The sequence below is a fragment of the Mixophyes fleayi genome, chromosome 4 (assembly GCF_038048845.1).
Source record: "Mixophyes fleayi isolate aMixFle1 chromosome 4, aMixFle1.hap1, whole genome shotgun sequence".
In the NCBI taxonomy this organism is placed as follows: domain Eukaryota; kingdom Metazoa; phylum Chordata; class Amphibia; order Anura; family Limnodynastidae; genus Mixophyes; species Mixophyes fleayi.
The window spans coordinates 94980925-94994515 of NC_134405.1; the positions used below are offsets into that span (position 1 = coordinate 94980925).

General features: G+C 41.5%; 1 protein-coding gene across 2 annotated transcripts in view; it reads right to left on the minus strand.

Moving 5' to 3' along the window:
* The window catches only part of MFGE8 (milk fat globule EGF and factor V/VIII domain containing), a 38573-nt gene extending 29616 nt beyond the window's left edge, over window positions 1-8957 (minus strand). For both annotated transcript variants that reach the window (XM_075207765.1, XM_075207764.1), the window contains exons 1-2: window positions 8545-8957; window positions 1642-1764 (exon numbers count right to left, since the gene is read on the minus strand). In XM_075207765.1, coding sequence (XP_075063866.1) covers window positions 1642-1764; window positions 8545-8617 — 196 coding nt within the window. In that variant the 5' untranslated portion in view covers window positions 8618-8957. The remainder of the gene's footprint in view (window positions 1-1641; window positions 1765-8544) is intronic.
* Between the last annotated feature and the right edge of the window lie 4634 nt (window positions 8958-13591).

A 13591-nucleotide genomic window follows, 5' to 3' on the forward strand; every position in this document is an offset into this window, starting at 1 on the left:
TAAATCTGACAATATATTTGCCCACCCTGTCTCACTCCCCAGGACAATGTGCTCTTACTGCAATAAGCCCCTCGTCCACATCTCTTCCACCCAAGTCTTCCTCTTCACCCAGGGCCATCTTAACAACATTATGGGCCCCCGGGCAAAGCAGTGCACCGGGGCCCATATATATATATATATATAGACCCTCGAATGGTTTTTTTCAGGATTATTTATTCTGATTAAGAGCCCTGCCTATGGGGCCCCCTTGTCCGTGGGGCCCCCGGGCACCTGCCCATCGTGCCCAATGGAAAAGATGGCCCTGTCTTCACCTGGCTCCTTCTTTTCACTCATATTTTTTAGCAGCCCTTTAGTTACAGTTCAATGGTGGGTTGTTCTTAGCACCACGTAACCGCTCAATGTACTTGACAGCAGACATTGTGGACTCATATTCAGCGCTAGGTAATTTGGCTTTTAGTTGGCCAATTTAATTTCCCTCGTACCACCTAATTTAAAAAACAAGGGGAGCCTGATTTTATCTGATATGGGAACCTGGGGTTCACACATTTTACATTCATCATGAACCCACAAAGCTGGGCTTTTTATGGCATTCAAAATGAACAAGACACAGCTCCTGAAAGCTCTCTCTCACATTTGTGGAGTTAGGTAGTTCAACTGTACAGTATCCATCTCCCTTGTTGTTAAGCAATCAAAGTTTTAGCGGTTATTGTAGATATTCACCAGCAGACAATGGAAACCACACAGTTTCAAGCTGAAGACCCAGCAAATAGAGGAAGGAGATGGGCAGGAAAGCACCATCTCTTCTGCAGGCTTAAAAGGATCAGTAGACCCAATATTTGGATAGTAAAAAGAGTGTAGATAAATGACTCTCAACCAAACAAACAGCCAAATAAATCCATATAGATGGTAATCAGTTGCACTATTCTTAAAGGGGTAATCCACTTTTAGACAACCAGTCGAGCCGCCCAGTAACCCTTTGGTTAAGCTGACCCCAGTTTGGATCCAACCATCACATGAATTTGTTTAGTGGTCTGCTGTATCTGATGATCTGTAGTTGAGAGCGCTGTTAGATTCAGCAGACCTCCTATCGGCTTAAGCAGCGTGGATAAAGGAGAGCATTGTCACATCTTCTGCCCCATCAGCTGCCATATACAGTGCATACCCACAGAGCAGAGGGTTCAACTGTCTCGCTAACATACAAACTGTATTTTACCAGGGTTGGCAATTCCCCTGCTGAAATTTGCAGTGAGGCTGAAGTTTTACATAAATAATTTTTTGGGGCAATTCTTTGTATCATGTCACATTTCTTTTATACAGCAATGCTAACAGTGTTCTCATCAGCAAGCTATCATGCAACTGGATTGGAAGCTGAATATACGTTAGGAGTGAGTGTCCCAGGTAACAGACACCCACAGAAGAACTACACAGAAGGAAACAGCATATGTTGTCCAAAATTGGAAAGGTTTTAATATTGTGAATCTCCAATTCCGCCTTACACCTTTGCTACAGCATGTGAGGCTCTCCCGCAATAATGGGAGTAACAGTTCAGAAATTTACAGCCAGTCAGGATTACGTAGCCGTTAATATTAATATTCATAGCAAACACAGACATGTGGTTTTTCATTATATTGGCTTGTTTACCTTTCTCTGTTATATTGCAGTGTGCGCCAGTGAAACCATCAACGCAGATGCAGAAGGGTTCTTTACTTGCACTGGTAAAACAGGTTCCTCCATTAAAACATATGTTTGTTTCACAGATTTCGCCTAGGAAAAAAAAAAAGCAAAATCAATCACATGCTGGAATCAAGTTAAATAGCACAATCATTCTATTCTAAAGGGATCCACTTAAAGTCTACTGGCATCATATCTTCAAATCCAGAACTTACTGGTTACAGGGCGTAGAGAAACTCTTGTTTAAGGTTCAGATACATTTCTGTATATAAATTAGCAGATATCAGTTGACACAGGACAGTTGACCTGCTAGGCAAGGAACTGCAGCCTAATGGGCAGGAAACTCAGTTTACTCAGTCTGGTAATGGACCAATGGGACAATGAAGGTCAGGGGCAGTATGGGAGTGAACAGGTTAAAAAGGGTCCTATTAAAGTTGGTCAGTTAGAGTGGCCTAATATGTCAGCCACCTGTATTACATACAAAACTATTATATTTTGAAACAAATATGTTTACAGATTTTATAACAGATAACAAGATACAAGATATAGAACAAGTTTAAAATATAACAAATAGAGTGCACAAAATGACACAGAAAGAAAATAAAGAATAATAATCAATTATAAACAAGAATATTTTTTAGGTTGGCCCATTATTCTTGTTTATGATTGATTATTATTCTTTATTTTCTTTCTGTGTCATTTTTGTTTTTTTAATGCTAGCAAACAAATATATCAAAAGCTAATGCATTTGTATCATTACTAGCATTTGTATGTTTCCTAATGCATTTAAATGCAAAATGCAGAGAATTAGAATAAGTAGTGTTACAAAAACCACGTACACATCACAATGCAAGTAAAAATGCAAATAGGTATAGTAATACTAGAAACAATGATTTCTAGTGTCACGAGTTAACATAGGTGGAAAAGACAGATAAAACTCATTTAAAGAATGGCACTGGGTATGTGACCTAAACTAAATAAGCTATCTACATGCGGGGTGCCCAAATAAAGCATATTTTGTGGTAGGAAGAGACCAAGAACGGTTGCAACATAGTATCACATATGGCATATGTGGGTATGCAGATGTTTAAGTATCTATGAGGTAGAGTTAGGTTTGTCTATGTTTCAACATTTAGCAGTACAATGTTTTTTATGAAGCAGGAACATTCTGTCTCAAGACTGTAAGGTGCAGTCCTAAAAGAGTAAAATATGATACAAGAGATCCAGCGGCTAAAGTCTGGAATAGAAAGTTACAGATACTTAACAAGGTGCCTCAGAAGACATAACCACCATATGTAGATGGCATGACTTGAGAAGCTACAGCCCCCTGGAGATTGCCAGGATATACTAGGTGTAGCTTTGTGGGTAAGGTACCGTTTGTGATTACATTTGAGAAGTTGAGGAGCAGAGATTGGGTGAGAGACGGTTGGAGCGAGGGAGGTCGTTCCAGTGAAGGGGGGCAGCGCGGGAGAAGTCTTGGATTCTGGAGTGGGAAGAGGTGATCAGAGTGGAGGAGAGGCAGCGATCATTGGCCGAGCGCAGGGAGCGGACGGAGTGTGAATGGAGAGGAGGTTAGAGATGTAAGGGGCAGTAGACTGGGAGAGAGCCTTGTAGGTGGTGGTAAGGAGTTTGAAAAGGATTCTGAAGGGGAAGGGGAGCCAGTGTAAGGCAAGACAGAGAGGGGAAGCAGAGGAGGAGCGGCGTGAGAGGAAGATGAGTCTCGCAGCTGCATTGAGTATAGAGCGTAGGGGGGAGAGGTGGGAGCAGGGGAGGCCAGTAAGGAGGAGGTTGCAGTAGTCGAGGCGGGAGATGATGAGAGCATGGATGTTAGTTTTGGTGGCATCTTGAGAGGAAGGGACGGATGCGGGCAATGTTACGGAGTTGAAAGCGACAGGCTTGGGCAAAGGATTGAATGTGGGGGGGCAAAAGAGAGAGAGGAGTCGAGAGTGACTCCCAGGCAGCGGAGTTGGGTGACAGAGGAGATAGTGGAGTTGTTAACAACGATAGAGAGGTTATGGTGGGAAGAGTGTCTGGGTGGGGGAAAGACAATGAGTTCAGTATTGGAGATGTTAATTTTAAAAAAAGCGTGAGGACATCCAGGAGGAGATGGCTGAGAGGCAGTCAGTTACACGAGAGAGGAGGGAGGAGGAAAGGTCAGGAGAAGAGATGTAGAGTTGAATATCATCAGCATAAAGGTGATACTGAAGACATATTAGCCGGCAAAGTGCGCAACCGGACATAAAGGCGATGTCCGATGGCACCTCTCAACTAACTGAATCTGCCCCATAGAATCAAACCTTTTTTTTTTATAATTTACATTTTTGGATAATTCACAATGAGACAGATCTGGTTATAGTTGAAACATTTTATCGATGCAGTTGGCTAAAATATTTCATTCGTGTGATGGAGGCAACGATTACCCAGAACCCTTCAGACATCTAATTGGTCTATTAAAAATCTCTATTTGCACTAAATATATAATAGACAGTATGGGGGGGATAAGTCTCAAAACTGAAAGCAGTGTAAATGTGCTTCCCAGTCTCTTGGTCACCTCTAGAAAGCAATATCAAGTACTAAGAGAAATATTGGTGGATACTAATGAAATCTAAGACACAGGATAAATGGTAATTCTTAGGAACCAATCGGATTCCAGCTCTCATTTTGCTACTATGATTTAGAAAAATGAAAGCAGTAATCTGATAGCAATGGTTTACGGGCTAATTTGACTGTGCAAAATAGCCTCTAATATAACAAAGCATCAGTGTTATTTATTGCTTGCATCTCAGTTATCTTGTTGGAGTCACTATCACTCCCACAGAGCTGCAAAAGAATAAGTAGTTACATTATGATGGTGCTGTTTATTTGAATGTAAAACAAGAACTATTCAGTCCTTGATCACACAGATAAAACAAATGAATGCCGATAACACAGGCACACAAACACACTCAAGGACCATTGTAGACAAAGTTAATTTCTTTAGAACAAAGTACTCGTCTCACCACGCCTGTACAATTGCTGTGCAACCAGCTTGTTGAGTATTCTTAGGCTAGGTACACACTGAAGAATATTCCGACCGACATATTACCTATGTGACCTATTACTGAAGGTCCGATCAGTCTGGCGATTCATGCATACACACGGACACAATTTACCTTCAGATCTGTGCTCTTCATCTGGTCCTTCATCTGGTCCTCCAGTCTTCAGAGATTGACAGCACAATATTCATTCATGTTTGATTAAAACCGCCTTGTTAATGCTATCTACATGTCCTAACAAATTTTGTTAGCTTCTGTGACTCTGAAACAAAACATTCTGTCTCAGAAGGAACAAATTAATTATTCCTTCTACAACACTCTCTACATTTATTCACCGGGACATTCATTGCTAGCATCGGCTGAAAAGTGCCCGACTCTGTAAATTCTATGGAGATCGTTAGCATGAGTGCATACACACTACATGATCGTAAGGCGATTGGTCGGAAAACATTAAACAGTACGACCAACCACACTAACCTGACTTCCGACAGAACGGTCGTATGTCGGCTGATTTGCCCAATTATTGAACGAAAATGCTCCAGTATGTACCCAGCCTTAAGCTGAGTATCAAGGTAAGGGAAATAAATAAATAACATTATCTGCACTTCCTGATCATTTTCAGACACTGCCATGGCTTCTAAATGGTCTCCTAGTCCTGGCGATGTGCTAAGTGAGTCCAGGGCCAGATTAATCCAATGTAGGCCACTGGGCTAAGAGGCTCCCAGAAATTTGTAAAGGTCCCTCTTCATCACCATCACCCCATACATACACACTTATCTGGTCCTCTTCGCTGCAGCCTGCAGACTCTGGATGGCACTTCTTCTTCTTGTCCTGCTGCCAGAGCTGGCGTTGTGCACAGAGTGCTGGTCAGTGAGGTCTCATGAGACTATGTCATAGTCTCATGAGACCTCTTCATTAAGAAGCATGCTGCGCACTGACCACAAGGCAGCCTCAGGTTTGCTGTTAGCTGTGCCTGCCTAACTTGAATGAATGGGATCACCGAAATTAAGTAAAAATCTTTGTTTGGGTTGCCCGAGGCCCCTGGGCTATAGCCCAGAAAGACCAATATGTTATACCGGCTCTCAGCGAGTCAGATACAGTCAGGAAAATCGTTCTTTCAGTGACACAACATCATGATTGAGAATATAGACATACATGGTTTTCACACATTCATATATGAAACTGAAACTTGCATGGTCTTCATGGGAAACACTAAGTGCTAGATTTACTAAGCTGCGGGTTTGAAAAAGTGGGGATGTTGCCTATAGCAACCAATCAGATTCTAGCTGTTATTTTGTAGAAAGTACTAAATAAATGACAGCTAGAATCTGATTGGTTGCTATAGGCAACATCCCCACTTTTTCAAACCTGCAGCTTAGTAAATATACCCCTAAGTCTATAAATGGTATTACATGGTTTCATACCATGCTGTTGAAAAAATTTACAACATGCAAATACCACAAGAAAAAAAAAAACCAGCATATTTTAGCCACATAGCAAAATTTGATTAAAGGGGGAGTCTGGGGATGCCCTCTCGCCTCCAAGGCCCCACAATAGAGCACAGTGGGGGGGGGGGGGGGGGATTCCTACCTCTGCTCTGCTAATTTAAAAAGATCTGGTTCCTCAGGAGGAGCAGGTACTTGGAAAGGGGGAGGGGGTTGGGAGGCAGAGCCACCCACCCCATGCACACAGTATTGTAATGTATTTGATACTCCATAAACTACACCTCATAAGATGTCCTATGCCTAGACATAATTTGAGCTCACACTGTATTTATGCTTGCTATTCACTGCAAGCCATTGCTCTTTCATTTCAGATGCATAGAAGACCTCCCGTCAGGTTTTTCAATAGGTCTACTGTTAGAGAGTCTGGTGTTAATAGCAAAAAAAAAGTGTTATCCCACAATTACCAGTTCATCATTAATATCTTTGGTTCTATAAAGCTCCAGAACCATTCAAATGTATATCTGCAAATGTGACCCTTTGCCAACTCATCCAAAATGGCATCTTTTGTGGGCTATCACGCTCTCCGTGAGTGATAAAATTGTTGTTCTTAAGAGGGAAAAAAAACAATTGCTTAATAGCAGCAATCTGAATTTCTGTGTATATGAAGGTCCTCCCTAATTCACAACTATTTCATGTTATCATCATAATCTGGAATTATAGAAGACAAAATAAACTGTGAAACAGACATGGAGCTAATAGCTCTGTACATAGGTCACTTAGGTGAATTACAGAACAATAATACAATTAAAAACACTGCTGAGGTCTAGACATGGATATCTGTGATATTAAGGTCTACAGCTTCCTTCTAAATGATAATTGTTACTGTACAATATGCATACTAACTGTGTAACAATAGATAGTTGCCTAGCACTATAGATAAGAAACATGGGCATTGTGCCTGAATGATGTCAGCACACAATTTCAGCATGTTGTTATTGGTACCTAAATGCCTAGAATTAGAAAACACAGATCCATTATAGATCACTGTATTACTAAGCAGAATATCAGGTTCCTGCTTTTTGACTGCTCCTATAGGCCAGTTGGTTTCTAGCATGATCTCATTCTCTCACACACAACGCCCAGTAGATGTCGGTGATGCGAGAAAATAAGCTTTTGCTGAAAACTCCCACTGATAAAAACTCTGCCTTCCACCAGTGACAATGAATATTCCTTAAACTCCTCCACCAGTCATGAGTACAAGAAACAATTTATATGCTGTGCCAGACATCTCTTGATAAATACAATTTACATGATCATTTAATCTCAAATTAAATGACATCACCTAACAATGGAATGTAAATGATGACAGCAGACAAGAACTAACTGTCATGACCATCTATTGACTCTAAATTTATGCAAAACTGGTTATATGAGACTTCTGTATGTAAACTGAGTTGTGACTTAACTGATTCTGTTATACATTGTAGGTGGAACACTTTCAACACAAGTGAGGACATGCTGCATGTGGGCAGGGCTTGTTTATTGATGACAGACAGATCACGCAAGAGAAATATGTATTCGTTGAATTTGGAAAATATTCCCTAATCACTGTATGAAGCAAAACATTACATCTCGTAAATCTGATTTTAAGAGATAGAGTCACGTGGCTCACCTAGTCATAGGGTGGCTCACCTAGTCATAGGGTGGCTCATACACCTATAGAAAAATGGGAGGGGCTGTAGCACAGTATTGGCAGCACACATTGTCATGTCAGAAAATACTTCAAGGCTCAAAGAAAAGAACTGGGCAGCTTACATCACAGCTCTCAAGAGAGGTGAACGTCATAGCCAGGCTGAACAATAAAAAATGAGAAATTAAAGTTTCCATAATTGGTTTCACATCTATACTAGACATTGACAGGTCTCATTACACTCTGCAGTCTTCCCAAAAAAATATATTGAAAACGCCAGGTGTTTTAGCTTCCATCTTGTCAAATGTAAATTTATGTATTGTGAACCATGTTAGCTTTCCCTGCCATATATAGTTTATATAGCGGCAACATATACCCAACCATTGTACAAAGTAGCTAAACAAATAAACATTGAATCAGAAAAGTGTGGTATGAAAAAGAGATTATCATGTAGCCAGACAAGTAACTAATAATATAATAAAGTAGTAAAAGACAGCTATAGTGCACTTATATTTCTAGAAGGGTTGCCTTACCTGTAAACAGTATTGAAAATGTGACTTTGTGTTATTGACAACTAGACATATTCCACCAGTGAAGTAACTTATAATGAAACGGATGCTACATGAGTTCTGCCAAGAGGTGACAACAGAGCCGTACAGTTACCCTCTTCCCAAAAATAAACACTTACAAGATCTTCACTTACCTTCCACAGTGAGAAAAACACAGAAAGTCAGCAAAGTGACAATAAGTGTGTGAATGGCACTGGGCCCTTGCATTGTGCTCACTTGGGTTGCTGCCCAGTCTTTTATCTTGCAGGGTTGATCGTGTCAGGTTACCCTATTGCTTTGGAGCTTGCAGAATTTTGGCTGTTCCGGGCAGATTTCACACTGAAGACTGTTCTCTAAGCCTGAGATTGCAGATTAGGCACGTGAGTCCAGGGCTCCACCAATCCAAGCAGGCTCAGAGGCAGAGGCAGCTCAGCTCTGGATACAGAGAGCTGGGAGGGATCATGCAGAGCAGGGGATTTGTTGTGTCTGCAGACAGCTGGTCGCGGGCTGCATGGGAACACAACATGCTCTACGCTCTACTGTCTTGTCTCACTTTCTCAGAACATCTGAAACTTACTGCTTGAGAGGACAATTGAGCGAGCTTTTCGAATGCAAGAATATATATGACCTTCTGATCCTGTAACTATGTTGTATGCGAGGTCGTTTATATTGTATTATTTTGGCAATTTGTGGCTTGCAGATTGTCTGTACTTTATGTTCCACAACAGCTAGAGACTTGTGGTTGCTTGTTTGAAGGGCCAGACAAGTTTTCAGTCAGGAAACTTGAAAGACTGTTGTAACTTAAAATAATATTTATTTGTTGATTATGAAAGATAAAATGTTACTAGTTAGGGCTTGTATTTATTTTATTTTTACAGTTAACAAGTAAACTAAGTGACATGTGGTTACTTTAGACAAGTGATAACATAGACTCCTCACCCAGCAGGTACATGAGCTTCTCTTACACGTGATAAAGAATAGTAAGGCAATTGGTGCAGTTTCTCCCAAATTATACTTAATCTCTGTACCATAACATCTTAGTTAATCACATCTCATCCAGCAAGAGGGTATAATACAATATTATTCAGGCATCCCCACCTAATAGCTAATGACACAATGCACAGCCAAAGAAAATCAACAGCAAATAAACATTACATGGGTTGCATATCTCCACTGATTGATCAGTATCTGTATCCAATATGGCTCCTCTCAGTTCAGGTTTACTGGTAAGGTATCTCACTCTCCCCTGTGAGGTCTTATCCAATCTCTCAGGGTGTCTCTCTCTCTCTCTTTAATCCATCTGCCTCTCAGACTCCCGTTTTCCTCTCTCTGACAGACCGCAGGGGATTCTCCCAGGATGTCAGTCCCTTTGAGTGCCCCTCAGAATCCCAACTGCTGTTTGTAATTGCTCCTTCACAACCTCCTCCTCCCCACTGCATGCTGAGAGATGTAGTTTTCTTCCTGCAGGGGAGGCATCCAAAGCGCAGATTGCTGGTGCCACTCTCCCTCTGTGCGACTGGCACTCCACTAATCGGTTCATGAGTCTGTTCCACACTCTGAAAAGGAATATATGTTAATGCATCCTGTCTATTAAGAAACCCACACCGACTCTTACATGCACCTAAGCTGACAATAAGGGGTCCAAAATATGGCCAGGGATAAGCCCAATATAGGTGCACTATGCAGGGTACTTCAGTGGCTCTCCCTAACTGATCATACGTTAGCATCATGGGAGCCCTAGTGTTCTGCCTGGATAAGTTAGAGGCTAAGAGGTATGACACCCCTCCTGGGTGCTTGATTTCTCCCCAACATTGTTTTCTTTCAGTGGGCCCGGTAATTGCCTGCTTGACACTTCAGCTTCTGGACCCATCCTCTCCAATCTTTGCACTGTCTTGTTCATTGGCTTCCCTCAAAGCCCTCTTAGTAGACTTGGGGTGCCGAACAGGTGTCCGACCAGAAACTTTCAATTTCTCTAGCAGGAGGGTCGTACCCCATTCATTTTCTTTACACTCCTCCTCCTCATCATCAACTTGGCAACTCCCTCCCTTTTGCTGAGCTCTCAGTCTACCTGGTTGTTTCCACTGAGTATTTGGAACACTTTCAACCTCTTCGTCACCTCTGAATCTTACATCTCTACCAATGGGCATAAGTAGTTGTCTATGGTATGTCTTTACAGGTCCTGTCTGTACTTCCGGCTTTACTCTGCACACAGGTGGCCTAGAGATCTTCAACACCACCTCATAGGGTTCATTTCTCCGCCTGTTAGCCACTTTATGCTTTCCAGGTCTCCAGAGGTACTGGAGCAACACTCTATCTCCTGCAGTAAGGACATTCTCTTTCACCTGACTGTCATAAAGGGTTTTATTTTGTAATCCCTACTGGATGGAAACTTCCTGAACCAGTGTGTGGGCTTCCCTGAACTCTTCTCTCAATCGCTGGACATACTGTAGGTGGGTGTTCCCCAACTGCAGGGCATCGTTGACTCTGAAACATACCGTATATACTCGAGTATAAGTCGACCCGAATATAAGCCGAGGCACTTAATTTTACCACAAAAAACTGGGAAAACTTATTGACTCGAGTATAAGCCTAGGGTGGGAAATGCAGCAGCTACTGGTAAATTTCAAAAATAAAAAAAGTGCTGGATATCGTTAACACTGGGCTCCCAATAATACAAACGTGAGGTTGTAAATAAATATATCAAAATTTATTGTTATTAAACATCAATAAAATTATATAAATACATAATATATACCCATATCCTAATAAATTGTACACAAATGGTTAAACTAAATCCTTTGCACTTGGTATCAAGCCTAATAGGTGAACACAGATATAAATAACATTCACTCAAGACAAGATCATTAATATAGAAATCAATGAGACAGTCTGTGGATACTAAATACATGTACCAGTTCCGTTTATTCTCCTTTAGAAGGTGATGAGCAGTTACCCCTAAGTGTTCAGAACAGTACAGTAATTTAGGCTTTAGTAATGCAAAAGATGCTGCACATATGCTAAATAGAATTTGATATAATAGTTCAGATAAAGATAAGTTTGATTTTGTTTGCTGGAAGAAACATTTTAACAACAATACAATTTGTGATTTAACCCTTATTATACTTGAAGTTTGGGATGTTTTTCGACTTTTCAATGATTTCACAGTTATGCAAAGGAATCTACAGACACTTATTAATAGGTGACACAAAATGAAAATATTGGACTTTAGAAAACTGATGCAAATAATTGCAGTGGACAAGTCGGGGTACTCACATGTGTCTTTGACCAGCGGGGCTAGATGGAAATGTCCCAGTCTTTAGCTTTGACTGACAGGCTCCTTTTCATTTAACGTTATTGTTCCATGTGCAATGAACACACAAAAACGGGCTACAATAAAATGGTGGCTGACAGTGATCCACAGAGAATGCAGATGCCTGCAGATGAGCGGGGGAGACTGGAGAACGGAGACCAGGTAAGTGGGACTTGAGTATAAGCCGAGGGGGGCTTTTTTCAGCACAGAACATGTGCTGAAAAACTTGGCTTATACACGAGTATATACGGTACATTGACTGGTAAACATGCTTCTCTTTCGAACATTGACAGGTAAGGTGAGTACCCTGTACACTCATTTTTAGTACAATTGTAAGCATGCACTAGTTGACTGATAAATCTACTCCAATGCGCCTTCCTGTCAGTGCCCAAATGCCCATCATATTGAGAAGGGTCTGGTTGAATCTCTCTGGCTGTGGATCTCCTTGCGGGAGGAATGATGTGGTATGTGACTTGCGTATCACGCATAACTCGCATATCTCTTTGATTAGGCGACTCTCGAAATCTCTCCCTGATCAGAGTGAATCTTCGCCACTGTTGTGGCCCTCTGATCTTTAGCTGGACAGCTTAAGTATACCGGGTGAAATGAGCGGTGACTACGAGTATACTAACAGTGTTACGCTAATCACGCTCCACAGACAAGAAGTCAATACATACAAGTTCTAGCAGCCCATCACTCGAGATGTTCTTTAAGAGAGCAGCTTTCTCAGACAATGTCTTTCTTAAGATACATGCTCCACGCGTTTTACAATACCTTTCTATCTCTGGCTCCATTGTGGGTCAGTAGAATCGATCAGCAATAAGCCCATTAGTCTTATCGACACCCATATGTCCGTGTTGATCATGCAGTGCATTTACACTTGTCACTCTGTGTTTCTTGGTAGGACCAATTGTCTGCTCAGTCTGCCATCCTTGCGAGAAGTTTCTCTATAGAGGAGCCCTCCCTTAACTATCAAACAGTCTTGTTACCTGTGTAATAATGTAACTTTCTCATGTTTAAAAGCTTTAGGCTCTAATATTTGTGGTTTTTGACCATCCAATGCACAGCTCCTGTAGACAAGTCTTCTTGTTGGCCGTTCTTCAGCTGCGTTTTAACAACTCTATGCACGTCGCCCAGCTCCAGCTGACTAAGCCAATAAACTGTTTGGGCATTATCGCTTCAGTAGCCCCTAATGCCGTGATGCAATCACTCACTGGTGGAACCACTACAGTCATGGCCAAAAGTTTTGAGAATGACACAAATATTATTTTTCACAAAGTCTGCTGCCTCAGTTTTTATGATGACAATATGCATATACTCTAGAATGTCATGAAAAGTGATCAGATGAATTGCAATTAATATCAAAGTCCCCCTTTGCCATGACAATGAACTTTATCCAAAAAACAACATTTCCACTGCATTTCAGCCCTGCCACAAAAGGACCAGCTGACATCAGGTCAGTGGTTCTCTCAATAACATGGGTGAGAGTGTTGATGAGGACCAGGCCGGAGATCACTCTGTCATGCTGATTGAGTTAGAATAACAGACTGGATGCTTTAAAAGGAGGTTGTTGCTTGAAATCATTGTTCTTCCTCTGTTAACCATGGTTATCTGCAAGGAAACACATGCAGTTATCATTGCTTTGCATAAAAAGGGCTTCACAAGCAAGAATATTGCTGCTAGTAAGATTGCACGTAAATCAATTTATCGAATCATCAAGAACTTCAAGGAGAGAGAGGTTCAATAGTTGTGAAGAAGGCTTAAGGGCACCCAAGAATGTCCAGCAAGCGCCAGGACCGTCTCCTAAAGTTGATTCAGCTGCGGGATCGGGGCACTACCAGTACAGAGTTTGCTCAGGAATGTCAGCAGGCAGGTGTGAGTACATCTGCATG